This window comes from Electrophorus electricus, chromosome 23 (assembly GCF_013358815.1).
Source record: "Electrophorus electricus isolate fEleEle1 chromosome 23, fEleEle1.pri, whole genome shotgun sequence".
Taxonomy (NCBI): domain Eukaryota; kingdom Metazoa; phylum Chordata; class Actinopteri; order Gymnotiformes; family Gymnotidae; genus Electrophorus; species Electrophorus electricus.
In genome coordinates, this window is record NC_049557.1 from 6,486,164 (window position 1) to 6,504,754 (window position 18,591).

Below are 18,591 nucleotides of genomic sequence, written 5' to 3' on the forward strand. Positions count from 1 at the left end.
TACAATCAATCATAAATGTAACCATAGTTTAAATCTAATTTAAACAATTTGGAACGTTTTCATGATTTAGGCCTGTCTTTAAACTTATATCGCTGTGTTAATTCCAAAGTTTCCTTTATTTCTGAAGAACATTCCTGTATTTTATCGTAATTTGACTGATTTGCCATTTTCCCCACATGTCGCCGCAGGATACTGTGTTCCACTTTTACACATCTAGCTACATTAAACAGGATATTCAAAAATAAATAAGACCGTTGCTACGATTACGCGACGGATTCATATGTAAATTGACGGACCGCCTCCAAATAACGGAATTACAATCACTCTGTCCAAGAATTAAAACGTAAGGTTGACAAATCGCATGAAAACGCTACAGGCCCGTGTCGCATCATGGCACACACAAGCTGCTCTGATTTGGGAAGCTCGTCCGAATACACGGCCTTTCTCACGCACAGCTAGATCTGGCAGCTGAGTCGCCTTATCCCTCCGGCAGATGGTCGCACGGTGATGTCGGAAGCTGTCAGCTGCTAAATGTGTTTAACGCGAAGAGGATTTCCATCTGAAATCGTGCGAAAGCTTATGTTCGGGGCATTCTGCCTGCAACCAACAGTAGTATATTCAAATAATCAGATTTTTTTTTTCATAAGCCACTGCATTATTAGTTGTGTACATGTGGGGCACTCAGCTTATTATTAACTAGACAGCTATAATTCATGCTTACGTTTCACTTTTTATGGAAAGTACATTTCAAGGTAAGTGTTTTGTTTTTTTTTAATTAAATGTTTTTTTTAATGAAGGCAATTTCTGTTTTGTGTTACTCGGCAATTATTTTATTTTATTTTATTTTATTTTTATTTTATTTTATTTCTTTACATTTCTAACAAACGTTAAAGAAGGCAAAGGTAACCTCTTTGCTACGTCTCTCACAGTGCTTAAAATTTCAGTAAGGCCTGCTTTATGGTAAATAAAACCCCTTTAATCGTAAACTCTCGGCAATAAAGAGCTGTTGTTGCTCTAATTGCCAGAGTATGGGCAGCTTTCCCGGTGTGGGCAAATGTGTTGCCTTCTGCCTGGGTCGTAATCCTACTTTACGATGTCGGTTTAAGATTGTTCTTACTAATACTCTGAGCTCACGTAGAGGAAAGCGAAATAACGTGGAGCTGACCGTGTACCACCAGGTTGCTGTTCAGACGTGTGAATGGTGAAGATCAACCAGCACAGAAATGGTACATTGGTTTTTAAATGTGGTCATTCTTGGGTGGATCTTGAGTTGGCCCTAGGTTTCAATTATGTTTCTGAATGGCTCTCAGTAGATTTTGTACCTCTGAAGGTATGGTCTCTAAGAATTTGGACGATTACAAAACTACCGTAAAGAAGAAGACTGCATTAGCATAATCTCATAGCATTTACCACAAGGTTTAAACCACTGGCAAGACTCAGAAAATGGCCAGGTTACAGGTAAAACATTAATCAAAAAGTTCAATTCTGTAGAGTCTGTACCATTCAGTTCTATACAGTCCTGTGGACAGTTGTGCTGAAGATTAACCTGTTCCACGATTACAGAAAGGGGCAAAAGTTTCAGAAGAAGGAACTCATGATCCTCATCTGTGAAGCATGCAGGGTGTGATCCTCATGATGTTCACAGTGTTACGGTTAGTGTTACAGTTTTGGCATGTTTGGCAGTCACTGGAACTATATCATTTTGATAATCTGACTGTTGATTGGAGCAGTATCATGTTGCTGTAAACTTAAAATTTTATTTGGACTGCTCTGATCCAATCACATTATTTCAGATGGTTTGCCTTGAAGCAGAATATTGGCCTTAAACACAATACTGTTAAGTCAAAAATTTTTATTAACTGGTGAAAACAACTAGCTTCTTGGCCTGAATTTAAGTGAGCATGCATTTCACAATCTGAAGAAATAACTGTAGGCAAAACTCCCCAAATAATCAGGAACTAAAAATAGCCAAACAGATGCGATGTCTTTAGATTGTACCATTCAGGCAGTTTTGCTTAATTATTTATGGCAATTACTTGGTTAGGATTACTATGTGGTTCAACCAATATGAACTTAGCTACATAGCCTTGAACCCCATAGTCATCGATTAATGTAAGGTCCAGGGTGCTAGAGGACAGAGCCAAATGGACAAACACTGTCCAGAAACAGCTGCACTGTATGTCTGTTTAAATGCATGTACTCCAGGGGTGGGCAGGGTTGACATGAAGCCTTAGTTAAGATCAGCTCAGAGTCACAGCAGCAAAAACAAATTAGCAAGATTTTATACTTATGCATTTAATAAAAATAACTGGCATGACAAGACAGCATAACCCACATAGTTGTAAGAACGGGTGATTCCCAGCTATGGTCTTTAGTAGCATGGCTGTCAAATGTTGACTCACTATTGATTATTTTGGGTCTTCTTGAACAGAAATAAAGAAACAATTTAGTTTTCTTGAACAGAAGTAAAGAAACATAATTTCATATCCTGTATAATGGTTGGTGAATACTGAATGATTTAGTTTTCTGGAGAAATGGCCAGTTATGAGCCGTGTGTGTCTGTGTGTGTCTGTGTGTGTGTGTGTGTGTGTGTGTGTGTACATTTTGCTGGCCTTCTCTGTTTTTGGGCGGCTTCATCCTCAAACACACCATTTCTAAAAGCTGTAGCCATGGCAAAGAAGGCTTTGACAGCTGTGCGAAAGGCATCTATTATAAGCAGCCTGGCACAACAGAGCTAAAAAAAAATTTTAAAAAAAAAAGTAAATAAATAAATAAATAATAGTTGTTGTTTGTTCACTGAAATGAACCCTACACTCACCTTACATGTTATATGTTGCATAATAATAAGTGAATTTCCAGGTTTCAAAATGAATAATGACTATTTATATAGCCTATTGTAACTGCTGTGTAGTCAGGCTTGTGCAAGTGTGTATGGGTAGTTAGGATAGATATTTTACATTTGTGATATTAGATTGATAAGCATAGTATATAGTATGTTATAGTGTATCATACTATGGTTCAAAGGAAATGCTATCCTTTGAAGGGGTTAGGTCAGTGGAAAGTGCACCAAAATTTTGTCCTGCTGTTCAATTAATGCATACTCCATACTTAACCTGGAATTATTACCTACCACATCCATGATCAGTCATTTGCAAGTGTAAAAGCTTTTATGATCTACTTTTTTAATAAATAAGATTTGTACTGTATTCATCTGGAGCATTTTTGCTGGCTGTATTAAGAACTGTCAAGCTGAAGTAGTTTGCCATATGTGCAAAACAATGAGACACATGGCACTGAAGCAGAGTACACTTCCTAAACCTGCATCCTGTGTTTGGATGAAGAAAAGGCAGTGGAAGAGAGAGAGAAAGAGAGAGAGAGAGAGAGAGAGAGAGAGAGAGGAGGAGAAGAACGATAAAGCGGGAAAGAGGTGGTGGGTTGGGTCTATGCCTCCCTCATATTTGTCCGAGGGGAAACATGGGAAAGGAGAAAGTTTACAGGTGCTTCCAGAACTCCTGACAATGTATTTTACTGGATTGTTTTGTGGTTAAATTGGACACGAGAAAGAATTGGAATCGACGAGAGGGGAAGGAGCTGGGCTGGAGTGTCTCCCTGCCTCCAGCCTCTGCCTGCCTGCGTCTATGCTGCTGTAGGGGAACATGCATTGAGATACACAGGAAACACCCATGAAAAACTTAGAGATATTTGGCAGCCATGCTGAAAGAGGAAATGCTTGTTCTATTAATCACTACCAATATTCCCCTTTCTCCAGCAAATCACACTGACATGTGACTGAAACAGTTGTTTCATCTGTCCCTAATAAATATGTGTAGGGCTGCACATTTTAGAGCTGTGTTGATTTTGGAAAATGACTTTCCTTTGTTCTTTCAGGTGTTCTGGACCTCCACATCTGTTGCATCTAGAATACAAAGCACTGGCTAAATAATCTGAAGGAATTAAGTGCCTTTTGCTCACCTATATATTTACAAACAACATCTGAATCTCTAAGTTTCCTTAACTCTGAACTCTTTGAATTTTTTGAAAAATACATACAAGGATGAAGCCAGATGGCTATATGTTTCCAATGAGAGGCTAACCCTGAATTTTGGGGTAGAACGTAATCTCTTGAGCCAAGATGGCCAACTCCTCTTTTCTTGTGACCGAGGGAGTGAAGCCCACCCTAGCAACACCAGACATCTGCATTCTGGAGGTCAGGACGAAGCATGAAGTCATCCCTTCAGTAGCCTACTCCCTGTGCTTCATGCTAGGAGTTGTGTACTGCTTCTTTGGTGAGTCTGTGGTGAGATGACAATCATGATGATGATGATGATGATAATAATTATGACTGTGGGGCAAAAGACAATATTTCAGACAGATAAAAGACCATTTAATCTATTTACACACATTCCTTTACTGACCTGCCAGTGAAATGCAGTGAAATATGGGGACCTTATTTATATTTTTGTTAAAAATTCCTAACATTGATCATTGATTTTCATTTTCTGTTGAATTGCAGAAAAAAACTTTTTTGATTCTGTCTTGTAATTTGTTGACAATTCAGCCTGAATACATGTAGACTTAAGCACTTTACTCACCATCCTGTCTGATCCCTGAGTGAGTTCAGAATTCAACAATTCAACCTTCACCTAAGAATGAGCAGCATTGTTTGTTGTGTTTTGCCAAGAGTTATACTGCTACATGACTATCCAAACATCTGATTTATTTTTATAGCTAATTTTAGGTAAATCAAAAACATGTTTATGATTCAGCAAGGATGTCCTCAGTTGGTGGTACTTCCAAAATACGTTCTGGACTGAAAAAACGCACAAAATCTTAACCCTGTTGGAAGCCATCTTTAGTTTCCTTGAGCAACCCCATGCTGACTACCGCCCATTGTAGGCCTCATCTTTAAAAAAAAAAACAAAAAACCACACTTCCTGTTTTCTGGACTTTAGCTCAGGGATTTCATAGAGTAACTGAGGGGGGACACTGTATTGCTGGTGAGGAAGTGGGGAAGTGGTCTTAGTTCAGGTGCGACAGTCTGGGTCCCAGTGCAGATAAGCGTGCCACTGGCCTCACGTGTCACCATTTACAGCACAAAGGTTGAATGACCTTTTGACTTGCCAATGAACTGCATTATTAAATGAAATCTCCAGAGACAGACTGCCAACTTATGCGTGAGATGATGTTTTCTGATTACAAAAATAGATGCAGCATGCTGAGTAGTGGTGGCAATTGCCAGTTCATGAACCACTAAAACAGTTCATGGACCGCTAAAATTGTCGAAGCTCAAAAGTGCCTTTTTGCCAGTGTAGAGTATACTTACTTACTGTTGTAAACCAGCGATTTGTGAGTCACTGCACAAAGATTGCTAATTAGCCAGGTTCAACACACTGGCTCTCATCCCAAGCCTCCAAAGCCAGTTCAGCCTCAACTAGCAACTATTAGCTCCAGATTCCACTGTATGTTCCATTCCTGTTGCAGGCTACCGGTGTTTTAAGATGGTGATGTTCCTGTCGGGACTGACGTTTGGCACAGGCGTTGGGTACCTGTTGTGCCTTCGGGAGCAGCTGCTGGACTCTCCACTGAATGCAGAGACGCGGGCGGGCGTGTCCCTCGGCATCGGCTTGCTGTCCGGCCTAGTGACCACACTGGTGCGCTGTATGGGCCTCTTCCTCACAGGCTTCCACCTGGGTCTGCTGCTCTCGGTTGCTGCCCTGGTGGTGGCGGGGCAGTTCCATGCTGCCTTCATGCCCATGTGGGTTGCAGTGGGCACGGTCCTGGGCACGAGCATGTTCTTCGCTGTGCTGACACTCTGCTGGCAGAGGCCCATGACAATAGTCGCCACGACAATACTGGGCGCCGCCGTCATGACGGCATGTGTGGACTACTGCGTGGAGACACCAGTGCTAGCATGGCGGGCCCATGCAGGGCTGCAGGGGAGCCACCAGGGGGCGATGTGCTGGTTCAGCTGGGCAGTGGTGGGCTTGTGGCCCCTACTATCCACTCTGGGAATGTTGGTGCAGAGAAAACTCACGGCCAGAGGACTATCTCACTCGGAGGGTAAGAGGACGACACCGCTAAACCGCCAACACCGCGGTGGGAGTGTCTGGGGCGAGGCTAATTATGTACAAGTGTTTCTCAGTACCGGCCTATGGGCAAACATTCATCGCAAGTTTTAGAGTTGGTCTGCCTTTACATTTTAAACTAGTAAAGTTTTCATTGATTACTTTAATGATTTGAGGTAGATGATTTGGATTCAGGCGTTTTTGGAAGTTATCATATGGAATACCAGAGGGCTTGACAGATGGAATGGAGAAACTTCAAAGGTTTAACACCTTGCTGCATTATATTGGCATAATTAAAGTACGGTTGTGTCATTATTATGACTGTGAAATCACTAGTGAGATAACTAAGTACATGAACAAATCCGTTTCAAAGCCATCCATGTGAACACCTGTAGATCATCTCAGACATCACAGACTACTCAGTCAGGAGGATCTCACATAATGATGCTTATGATTCTGTTCTCATTTGCTTATTGCACTGCTGTAGTTATGAATACTGTGTTATAATGTGGGTGTACAACCAAATGTAGTTTATTATATCCATATTATAGCCATAGCACATATGTTTTTAGTGTGGAGCTCAGACCCTACAAAAAAACAAGCATATAACTATATAGTGACTCTCTGATTAAGCTCAAACCCTTCCCCCCATCTAGTGATCGTGAGTAATATTCAGAAGCGGCTCCATCAGAAAGAGGTGTGCACGCGCCCAGAGGGGATGTCCCACCGCAGGCCGCCGCTTCTCAAGCGCTACGCAGGAGACGTGCTCGCTCCAGTAACCCCTCTCGGCTCACACTGATTACAAATGTCTTAATCTTCACCCAGCCAAGAATATGTTTTCTAACTTTTGCATGTTTTACTTGTTTTCCTTGTTTTAACTGCAAACTAATAATAATAATAATAATAATAATAATAATAATAATAATAATAATAAGAAGAAGAAGAAATAATAATAATAATAATAATAATCCAGAATACTTTATCATTTGAACTAGGAACAGGAATAATATTCTACTACTGCCACCTGGTGGCTGAATCAGAACGCTCACGCCTATTTATTTCCTGGTCTAAACGGCAAGGAGCTGCCTTATTTTCTGTTATCTTTTAATACCTTTTGCCCGTTCAGGTTTGACTCAGTACATGTTAAAATGCAACATCCTCCATAAGATAAACCACTTAGCTGTAACAGAGGTCTCTGAAACTGAATAGAAATGCCTGAAAAGTGAGGTGGTTTTGTGACAATGCTGCTAATTAGATAATGAGTAAATACTAGTTAGAACAATTTAACTGTATGTTTCTATTTCTAACTCATTCTTTTCTCATCTTTTTCTCTGCCTTTCTCCCAGAGCTACCTGGCGCGCCTGCGGGAGCGCCAGATGAGCACCGGGTCGTCTACGAGCAGCTTGAGTACTGTGTACCACACTATGATTGACTTCGACTTTGAGACAGGGTCCATGGTGCCTCTCACAGCCTCACCGTCTGCAGTACGCAGGATGTAACCACACGGGCGTGCAACCGCACAGGCCTCGGGCTCAGAGGCCTTTCTTTTTAATGTACTGGATTCTTTTTATGTAATGCATTCTTGAGAAAAGACACAGGGTATTCACTGGCAACCAGAAAAAAAGGAAAACGGGTATATTGAGCCCATGATGTTTTATCAGCGCTAACACTGAATACTGGATCTCCACCTGGATCACAAATGTTCCCTTTAACCTTCAATACTAGCCATCACTTCAGACCTTCTTTTAGTAGTGTGCTGTAGAGTACTACCTTGTATTCACATTCAAAAGTAGATAAGCTGGAAACTGTTTATCCTCAAATACTTTGTTTCAATCCAGGACACATTATATCTCTGACCTCATGTGGAGAGGTCACATAGCCAGTGGTATTTGGGGGTACTGGAGGCCCCCTGACACCGATTGTGTCTATCCTGCTAAGAAATTTGTGCAGGGAGTGAAAACACTTATAACATTGATACAATTCAAAACAGGACAACCTGTATTAGAAAACATTTCTCCTCTGTTTTAAAAGGAATATTGCTTCTGTGTGAAGTTTCCAGCATGGAAATCTTACAGCTCAAATTGTACATGGCTTAGTGGGATGCCCAAGATGGGTATATTTAGTAAATGGCAGTCTGTGTATAATACATATTTTGCGTTAGTTAAAGAAAAAGTAGATTATCAGCATACAATAGTGTTTAGCATGAGGTAAGAAAAACATTGTAAATTATCGAGGTGAGTTTTACAGTCATAAATAATGGCACAGTAAATTCCTAAAATATGCAATAATACATTTTCTAGAAATAAATCAGTGTGCAGTTTCCTGAATGACTCAATGAAAAATTCATTTGATTTAAATACTCCATGAAAACTTTAACAAATATCAGTCTTCATAGGCCTGAATTTTGTGGGCTTTATGTTTTAATTTAGTTTATTTATTTATTTGCCCAGACTAATGTGCTTTGCTGCCCTCTAGTGAGCTAATCCTCACACTGCATCCAGCGCTCTTTCGTGCTGCGCGGGTAGCCCTTATCTATGAAATGCCTGGCGTTCACCCGCCAGTACTGGTCCCCTTTAAACACGTAAATGTGGCCACTATTCCAGGTGAGTGCTGCATCTGGATTGGATGGTAACCCAGGAACGAGATGTGAGAGAGGTTTGGGATAGTACTTGAGGACATTGCCAGAACCCAGCTCATCCCACTGCCAGTACTCTGAACCCTGAGGCAGAAAGAGAGAATGAGGGAAAACAAATGGATGGATGGATGGATGGATGGATGGGCGGATGAATGGGTTGACGTTCTTAATGAAGTATGTCATTTGACAGCAGGTTTCAGCCTCATGGATTATTGGACTATTGGATAATTTGGACTGGCTTTACCAGTTGCTGAATTTAAATGTTATTTTTTTTTTAAACTAGAATGAAATAAATTATCAACATTTCAAGATTCTGCTCCATTAGATGAAAATGAACTGATACAATGAAAGGATGGGTTTCCATACAAAAAGACTTTTTTTCTCCCAACTTTATAAACATTCATCTCTGTTTACTGGGTAGTTTAAATGTGCAGTGAGTGGGGTAGCACACCTTGATGAAAATGAGTTTTTTGCTGACCCTGGAGAAAAATGCTGAGTCAATGTTTGGTGGGATAATGAGCAGTTTTGGGTAGCCAAGGTCCAACTTAAAGCCAGAATATCTCCAGATCTTCTTACCTGTGAGGAAAAAGGGCCAGTGTCTGGTGAGCAGAGGGTGCAAAATACATAACACATGCTTCTATGTGGCAGTGTTATTTTCCTGTTTTGAAATTTCAACTCTGCTACGTGGAGGAAATCAGACTGAATGATATGCTCCTGAGATTAGTGTGCATTGCCAAGGACATGCTATAATGGAATGAATGTCTTACTGTGGGTGAAAGGTCAAGTCTACCTTTAAGGAAGTAGGACTTGCTGGTTCTCGGAGTGGCCAGGCAGTTCTTTCCACAGGACGTTGATGTGAATGGGCGTGTTATAGTTGCCCTTCGATATTGTCCAAATGTGCTCGCCACTGAACATCTATGTCTTGTGGAGAGGACACTTAGTCACTAAACCCTTCCCTCATACATAGCTGTGCAGTGTGGAACATGCACAACCTGTCCCTCATAAGGAGCATTTCATTATCGAGAGATATTGCTGTATATATTACAACAGTAACACTTCATTGTCTGAGTCCTGACATCATTTCCAAATGCACGGTATGGATGACATTGCAGTAGTCATCACCAATCTTAGGCATGTTGTGGGTCTTTACCCAGCATTATAGCATCCAGTGAGGCAGTGCAGGGGTCCGGGGAATCTGCAGCTGGCCCACCTGCCATGGCTGGGGCCACTGGTGGATTTTTCTCAGCTTTTCCTGAAGGGAAATAGAAAGCAAATAAAAAAGCATGAAATAAAAGAAGTGATGAAGAGATCTGTATTGTAGACCTGTTCTTACCATACAGTGCTTGGATACCGCGGATGTCGTCAGGGTGGAGTCTGAAGTTGTCCCGGTAGCCAGTGTATATAGCAGCCATAAGAGCACTGCGGTATTGTGAGTGGCCTAAACCCAGGGCGTGGCCTATTTCATGAGCTGCTACAATTCGCAGATTTGTCCCATAGCTCCGCCCCTTGGTCCACACCTCGTCTGCATCAAAGTGCACAAGGCCAGACTCCGGGACATCGGCATGAGGCAGCACGTCACCTGCAGGAATGTCACAGGAGCTCACTAATAAACCAACAATCAGCCATATTGACCTACACACCACATAGCACCAGGAAGTTATATTTTATAGTGCTCAGTTCCGTTCATGTAATATGAAGTAAGCTCCAGTGAAACTGGAGAAAATAACAACAGGCATATTCATCCTTTCTGTCTAAAGTCCGACAAACCCTTCAAAAGCCAGTAATGGTGCTTAGATAGCCTAAAGGCTTGTGGAACAGCATTTCCCCAGCACTTTGAAATGTCCCATTTAGTCAGTTAATGGGCTTTATTACTCAACACTGCAGCAGGGGCTAAATTAATGCCATAAAATGAATCATTATGACAAACATCTCCAGTGATTCAAACAGCCCGGAGCACAAAACCAGAAACAGCCAGATGGGCTCTTTCTTGCTCTTTCTCACTCTTTCTCATTCTTTCTCACTCATTCTCTCCCACCTGGCCCATCAAATGGCACAGGGCAGGTCTTGTCTGTCCCGTGGAAGGAAAGTTTGATGTCTGCATGTCCCCCAGTGACCTCATGGAAGCGGAGAGGTGACACCTCACTCCAGTACCCAAACGCCGTCTGTATGGCTGCCCTTGTGTGAGCTGCTCCCACGCTACGAGCATAGTTATAGATACGATAACTCAGCTTCTTTTTATGCCAGTAACCTGAAAAGAAGGAAATAAATAATAAATTATTGATCATTTAGGAGTTTGATCCTCTTCACTGTGAACAGAGCAAATGAGTAACATCCTAACCAAGTGTAAAAGGTAGGGGTACAGTTAGGACCTGATACACCTGCTCTGGAGAGACCAGTGCAGTGCGTTGTTCAGCGAGTACAACCACTAGCTCACCCAGGACACGGTATTTGAGGATCTTGCTGCTGAAGGTGTCCTCGAGGCCGATTCATCATGGCCAGCGTGGCATTGTCCAGTGATCGCCAGCTCTGACACTTTCTGGAATATTCTGATGGACACGGAAAGGGTGATAAAAGTAACCAAAATTCTGGCCTCACACAGATGTCTGACAACACTATTGACTTTTACTTGGCAAGAAATAAAAGGTCTTAAGGCAGAATTCTTAATGAGTTTTGGTTTATATGACTCCTACACTTACTGACACAGGTCTGATATGCATTGCACTGCATTGAAACCTTATCACAAACAGTTCACACTAGCTCCCTATCTCTAACACCTGGTAGAATAATAATGCAATTAATTTCACTTTTGATTGTTCTTGATTAAGTTATTTTGCTGTCATGGAGTCGATGGGCTGCATGACCAGTAAAATGTACGTAAAGCAGTCTAACTTGGACTGAAGTGCACACGTCAAGTATTTGAGGGAAAAAGTGAAGACGGTCTGAAGCATTGGCACATGAACTATGCATTTGTTTGTGCGTGTGTTACCTAAGTGCTTCACTTATTTGCTCTGGCTTTGCTTCTCGCTCTTGGAGTGTTGTGGGTAGGTAGCCATATCGTTTCAGATAGGCCTAGGTAGGAGGGGTGAGTAAGATTTTTGAACATCATCATGGCACAGGTATGTTTCATCTGCTAAGATATTTCCTTCTGTTATAACTGAAATTAAATGCATATGTGGTCTCCTGACATGCATATTTAGTTCTTAAATTATACCTTCCCACTCTCCAAGGTTCAATAATTCATACATACAGCCAATACAAAAGATACTCCTCTAAAAAAATGAATACTGAATTAGTATTCTGTCTGAAAGAGATAATAGGTTTTGCTCTTACGGTAGCCTTCTCCAGTTCCACTTTAGGCAACGCTGCACACTGTAGCATCCAGATGAGAAGCAGTAGGACCAGGCAGCCGGTCTTCAGTGCCCGACACATCCACATTTCAGAGAACGCTCACGCTTTTCTTAATGGCCGAGGAACTGCAGTTCCACTGGAGCGCTGGCAAATGCAACCCTTTTGCAGTAACTGTTTAAATGTTCTCCTGTGGAGCAGCCAGCCTTTGTTTGTACATATAGACTTGTCTCTAAGGGCCTAAATCTGATGTTTGTGCTCATCCTCCTTTTGTTTGTTCTCTGTACATCTCTCCAGGGAACGTGTTTGCATTTATACTCTGGGAAGGGGAAGGCGTTGGGGTCAGGCCACTGCGTTCTCCATCAGTGAGGAATGAGACATGGGCCACGGCTTCCTAAAGCAGCCACAGCCTCTGGGTAAGTCTCAGGAGAGCAGGTCCAGCACTTCTGCAAATTAAACAGCACAGCGCTACCTCCTGTAAATCTAAAACAGCTGCATGCAAGCTTAGACCACTCCATCCAAGCTAAACTGTCGTCAAAGGGGGCAGTTCACTGACAATTTTTTTAATGGCTTCATTATTTTGATAGTATGAACTAGGAGTGCTCACACTCCAGAACCAAACCTAATGGCAAAGGACAGTGAGTTAAAAAGCCACACAAGGAGTTTTTAGGAAGGGTTGTTATATACTCTAAAACTTAAAGTTGGTTGACCTTCCCTTGTGTGAAACAGCTTGGACATGGATGGAGAATGATTAAATAACCTCCCACACGCCTTGTGACATTAAGACAATAAAACCAGGCTTTAAACTGTATGCAGTTTCGCTTTGGTAATTAATCTGTGGTCACTTGTTTGCACACCATGTCTGTCTTTTTGTTCTGTAGTTAATTTTCATATTTCATGCAATCTGAAACAAGAATTGTGAATTACATGATATAGCAATGTCTTGAAATTATATTCCCTGTTTACTGCCTTGAGGGATGTGAAGCCAGAAAGACTAGTCATCTATTTAGGCAGGGTTTGTCCTGCAAGCTGACTCCTCCAAATATGCCCCATGCATTTGTCTCATATTTCTGTGACAGAAACTACACCCAAATAAGCATTAATCACTACAGATTGGGGTATTGTTAGGGATGAGAATGTGGGAACACTTTCAGAAAGACCGAAGACTGTAAATCAAAAACGCGCCAAGAAAGGCCTCTCTTCCGTTTGTAGCCGATGAATACCATATTTTGCAGTCACATAGACACCACAATCAAAACCACAAATCAAGTCTAACCAAGAATAATGAGTATTTTAAAAAGATTGCTACTTGCATCAAATTTTGTACTGATCAGCACGTTACACCAACGTATTGACTTTTGATTTGAAGAGATTTCTGAGAGCCTTCTGCTTCAGAACATGGTTTTCAGTGTGCCTCTGAAGAAACTATTGTATTTGACAGGATGTTGGGCGCTACTGAGCAAAATTGTCTTGGCTTTACATTATCATGGCTTCTCTACTTATTACACACTAAATACACTGGGCAGCAAAACTACAATAGGTGGACCTTAGTGAAATCAAAACTTTTTAATTTTTTTTCTATCACGTATGATTTTTAAATAGCAGGAGTAAAGATGAGGTTTATTTTACATTAATATTACCTATCCATAAATAAGCTTGTTATTACTTATATGTACAAACCTACTTCTAAAATGTATAATGTATGATTTTTGGCTATATTTGGCCTCAGGAACATTTTCAAATTTCCTTTGTACCACTTTTCCATACCATACTTAATGACATACGGGTATACCTGAACAAAACAACTACAGGTGATAAAGAATCATATGTGGATTCAGTGTACAAAAATTCACAATAAACAGCCATTTTTTGCAGGAAGAAAAATCATAGTTGACCAGTGATATACTGCATATCATAACTGTCTGTACCATCTTTTTAAATGGCTTGTTCCATTAATGATCCATCTGCCGTTGTCCATCACAATATTTCAAGAGGCTAAAACATGCAGTTTATGTCTCCTGTTAATTGCTAGACACGTTTGACTGTATGAGGGACATTCCAAACTGCTTAGAACCCTGAACCAGCTGCAGGAATATGCTGAGGCCAAATTGAGAGCGTTTGAGCATTCAGCTGTACTCTTATCCATTTACACACACACACACACACACACACACACACACACACACACACACACACACACACACACACACACACACACACACACACACACATACACACACACACACACCTCCTGGAACTCACCCACCTCTGCTCAACTCCATCCGAGTTGCTATCACAGGGCCCATTTACTCATTATATGGGAAACCATTCAATGGAGCTGACCATGCCTGAGGTATCTTTCAATAAGTACTGATGCACAATGATCAACAGAATCAAATGGAAATATGTTCAAATGAGCACTCTCTGACTAGATGGTGGAGGAGAAACACACGGTCTCCTACAGGAGGGTACATCTTTTTGCGGTTTTAATGTCATACAGTACTACTTCCTACTACTTGACATCTAGGTAAAAAAAAAAAAATACACAATATAAAGTACTTCTGAAAGAAATATGACTTGGTTGACAATTTAAATACTGTCTTTTGTGTTCAGTCCACAACCACAACTAATCTATACTTGTTTTACAAGTAAATCTGAAATTACAGTATACTGTATCTTATTGAGATTTGTATGGCATTTACAAAGTTTAAAACAAAGAGACCTTTTATAGCCATTTAAATCCTTGCATGATTGTGACAATTATAAGTAGCTTGGTGTTTTTATTTCTTTTTTCTCTGGATGGAATATGATGTAAAAGTAGTGTACACTGTATAACTGCACAATGTATGAATTCTACCTTGACAGATTTATACTGACAGCAGCCCAGTTCCAACTGAGAACAATCAACACCTTCTCACCCTTCTTTGCTGTCACTTTATACCCTTTTTTAAAAGGTCCATCTCACAGGGTTGTAGAACTGTCGTTCGCAATTAAACTTTATCCACAATCTGTTAATACTACTGATCTGGGGGGAAAAAAAACAAGATCAAGAGGAATAGGAGCACTATCACAAAGCATAAAAAACAGGCTCGCTTAAAATTGCATCAAGGATGTGGAGAGAAGATTGGACTGGGTGAAGTGAGTAGAGGGTTTCTCCGAACTGGCAAGTGGAACGAATGAAGGGTCTGTTCTATATCTAAAAGTACAGCGCCAGGGCTTATCAAAAAGTAAACAACAACTAACAAAACAAGAACCAAAAGCAAAAACCCGACCATGCCCCAGCCCCTCTCCCTTATCCGGTCATTCTGCTTCATGAATCCTCCTCCAGCTGCCTGAGCTCCTCCCGTAAGGCCTGTGCCCGGCCCAGTTTGTCCAGCTGATCCTTGGAGGGGTTCTGCAGCTCCCCCGAGTCCAGTTTTTGCTGCAGCTCCTCCACCTGCCGCAGCTTCTTCCGCAGGTTCTTCATTTTCTTGACCTTCTCGGTGGCAGTGCTGGGCTCCGCGGGGGCAGCTGCGCTGTTCTGCTGCTGTTCCGCTGCCGACACAACCACCTTCTCCAGCTCTTTTGCCAGAGCCTCTGCCTCACCGCCTGCCGGCCCCTGCCCCTGCTGCTGCTTGCGTTTCTCTTTGCGCTTCATGTTGCGCTTGGCCGTTTTGGAGAGTCCCGTTGCCTCGCTCTCCCTGTCTCCGCCCCGCACCGCTGCCACCTGCTGCTGCTTTGCTGCTGCCGCGTCCTCTGGGTTCATGCCAGGCGGGAAGTCCGGCTTACTCTTAAAAAACTTCACATATTTATTCTCGTAGCTGTGCACGGACAGGAGAGGAAAGAAAATTAAGAATGTGATTGCTTTTTGAGCTATGAAAAACCTTTCACCTGATAGGCGAATGCAATGACATCACTTTGGTTCAGATCATTCACATGACACAACCAAGATTTAATTTACTGATTTAGATTCAGTGATCGTGGGATTACAGTGATGTAATTACATTTCTTCGATAACTGAAAAAACAATGGAAATAATCCTGGTTTATATGACTGAACTATTGTGTAGAGCTCTGTCTGCAAGCAGTTGGCTGAATCGACAAATTAAACTTACACTGGCACCTCCTCCTGAGGTACATATCCGTCCTTCACTCGCCGAGGTTTCCTCCACGTTCCATCTGGCCGCTGGGTAGCAGCAATATATTTTCCTGTGAGAACACACAGGCAAAACTCAATGAGAATTGTGCTAGCTAGGGATACTTTTCTCAACAGGCAACTAAAGCACTTTTTAAGTAACTCTGGATAAGGGCATTTGCTAAATGCCATAAATGCAAAATGCAAGTATTCCATCATTACACTTGACTGGTATGTCCCTAACAACTGTATCTTAAATATCCATTAATAACACTAGACAGCAATTCAAGGCATAGGTCAAGTTAAGGAAATTCTGCTTAAATTGTATTATTCACAGGTTGTTGTTTTCAGTTTTCTTCAACAAGCTCTTATGTTTAGTTGTGTCATTCATGTTCACCAGAGCTGCTAGTGTATTTAACCAATCATCAAAGAGACAGGACAGTGACCATGTTCTGTGCAACATGAACAGTTTGCCTTAATACATGATCCTACCCACGGAGACATATGAAGTTGTAAGCAAACAAGAAACGTGTGTCCAACAGAGATATTTCTTACCTGCAAATACTGAACAGGGATACCCCTTACCTCCTCATACTTAACATCTTAAGGTGACTGAATTGTCTTGCATTATATCTCATTAAAATATTAACTATGCTTATTACATGTGAACATAGTAATTGTGAAATAAGGCTGAGCAAGGACCTTGCTACTCTGATTTTAAAAACGAATTTTATTTTCTTAATTTTTGTTTTGTGTAAAACATACTGGGGATTTTCCATAACCCATGGCAAATTTGCAAGCATGAAAAGTCGGTCTGTACAAACACGAACATGATATGAAGATCACCGAATCTGCTCCAACATGCGTCCAACTTCAATTATGATAAAATCTCTTTATTACTAAATGAATAGTATGTTCCTAGTTAATCATTTAAACTCTCTAAATAGCAAAGACCTTTTCGCTGGTGCATTCCCCTATTTTAAGCCCTGAGAATGTGCTGCCAGTTAACATTTGTTGCGGACCGTAAGCTTAGCTATCTTATTAGCTTATCTTACATAAAAGAAGGAAAAATAAACGCTGTTTAAAGAAGACTAACATTTAGACTAAGTTAATGATATCTATTAAATGTGTACAGTCAAAACATTAAATGTTACATTGCTGTATAAATGAGAATACAATATAAACAGTTAATTTCGGAGGTTCATTTAGACTTACCGGACTGACTAGCTAAACATGCATGCTACGCCGCTAGTTATCGTTTGTAGATAAACGGTTCACCTGCTTGAAAATGTAATAATTCTCCATACGTTATTTTGCAACGTTAATAACTGACGCAGAATCAGCATAAATAGAAATAATTATCTTGAGTACAAAATACAGGTAAGAGGTAGCTAGTTAGGTAAAAACATTTAGCTCACCAGACTCATCTGTTACATAGGGAGTCGCCATCTTGACAGATGCGAGACTTCCGTTCACGTGGAGGAAGAGGTATGAGAGAAGAAACACAAACGCTAAGCCGCGGGCAATATTAATCTGCAATCCATCTTCTATCTTTGTGACCGCATTAATCAGTTTTAACCTCGGTTTATGCTAGTAATGCCTATTTGAATTCCATTGCTCCACTAAAGATAAAGCAAACACACTGAGTGTCTTTGCAGCACTCATTGTTGCTATTTATGAACTTATATAACTTGGTATTTATCTTAAGAGTACCCTAAATAAAGCAGATACTTCTTTAGAGTATTAATCATTATTATGAGCACCATGGAATCCACAGCTATGTGATTAGGTTATTGCATATATTCTGTAACTGAGACATTTCCTATGCATGCCCTACAAATGAGCCAATTAGTTGGAGGTCCTGGGCCACAAGAGCAGAGATTAATAATACAAAATTACACGTTAAAGCAGTCGAAAATGGAATATAATGTATCCTCCCAAAAATCACTAAACGGTCAGAAAATGTTTGTTATTAAGTTAACTTAATTTAAATAAGTAATGATCAATTTAAATTGTGCAAGGACATACATTCCAGATTCATTTGGCCGCTCCATTACTGAATTGGTTTTGTTATTTTGTCAGTGAATACAGGATGACATAGATACATGGATAACATCCCATCACAAAAATGTAACACGTTCTACAGACCTCGAGCAAAAAACGTCTTCGCCCTCCAGTACACATTTTACTCTCTGCAGATAGTAAGAGATATATCTAAAAATAAACAAACAGTAATACAGCACTAAAATGCGTTTCTGGGCTAAAGCTACAGGTTGACAATTGTAGTTATGAACATGAAAAAATAAGATTGTAAAACAACTGTTAGACTTGGTTTTAGCCTTATACCACACAAACGTTGGAACCAACAGGATTAATGACAAATGTTCGCGTTGTAGTTGAAAAGCTAGGTGGCCACTTTTTATAATTAAAAAG

General features: G+C 40.8%; 2 protein-coding genes and 1 pseudogene across 8 annotated transcripts; 1 reads left to right on the forward strand and 2 right to left on the reverse strand.

Annotated features, from left to right (window-relative positions):
* Positions 1-344: 344 nt before the first annotated feature.
* Positions 345-8,388, forward strand: LOC113589453 (transmembrane protein 198-like). Of its 7 annotated transcripts, none has more exons than XM_035522028.1 (6): positions 345-752; positions 1,179-1,652; positions 3,889-4,286; positions 5,482-6,060; positions 6,722-6,840; positions 7,412-8,388. In XM_035522028.1, exons 3-6 carry the CDS (start codon positions 4,133-4,135, stop codon positions 7,562-7,564), a joined length of 1,005 nt encoding a protein of 334 aa, XP_035377921.1. In that variant the 5' UTR covers positions 345-752; positions 1,179-1,652; positions 3,889-4,132; the 3' UTR covers positions 7,565-8,388. The 7 variants fall into 7 exon arrangements, with proteins under 7 accessions (XP_035377921.1, XP_035377923.1, XP_035377922.1 ...); XM_035522030.1 differs by having other exon boundaries at positions 1,179-1,458; positions 1,564-4,286; XM_035522029.1 differs by having other exon boundaries at positions 1,179-1,226; positions 1,331-4,286.
* Positions 8,389-8,479: 91 nt separating this feature from the next.
* Positions 8,480-12,129, reverse strand: LOC113589448 (annotated as a pseudogene).
* A 2,385-nt stretch (positions 12,130-14,514) lies between these two features.
* On the reverse strand, positions 14,515-17,647 carry pym1 (PYM homolog 1, exon junction complex associated factor). Its single transcript, XM_027029109.2, has 3 exons — positions 17,577-17,647; positions 16,139-16,232; positions 14,515-15,845 (listed from the first exon to the last, which is right to left on the reverse strand). Exons 1-3 carry the CDS (start codon positions 17,605-17,607, stop codon positions 15,356-15,358), a joined length of 615 nt encoding a protein of 204 aa, XP_026884910.1. The 5' UTR covers positions 17,608-17,647; the 3' UTR covers positions 14,515-15,355.
* Between the last annotated feature and the right edge of the window lie 944 nt (positions 17,648-18,591).

Bases quoted from the DNA above. Each gene is read 5' to 3' on its own strand.
- LOC113589453 (XM_035522027.1), top strand. From the start codon at position 4,133: ATGGCCAACTCCTCTTTTCTTGTGACCGAGGGAGTGAAGCCCACCCTA. The intron at 4,287-5,481 runs GTGAGTCTGTGG...TTCCTGTTGCAG, and splicing joins AGTTGTGTACTGCTTCTTTG to GCTACCGGTGTTTTAAGATG. The intron at 6,061-6,721 runs GTAAGAGGACGA...CCCCCCATCTAG, and splicing joins AGGACTATCTCACTCGGAGG to TGATCGTGAGTAATATTCAG.
- pym1 (XM_027029109.2), bottom strand. From the start codon at position 17,607: ATGGCGACTCCCTATGTAACAGATGAGTCTG. The intron at 16,233-17,576 runs GTGAGCTAAATG...GTGTTCTCACAG, and splicing joins CTATGTAACAGATGAGTCTG to GAAAATATATTGCTGCTACC. The intron at 15,846-16,138 runs GTAAGTTTAATT...GTCCGTGCACAG, and splicing joins CCTCAGGAGGAGGTGCCAGT to CTACGAGAATAAATATGTGA.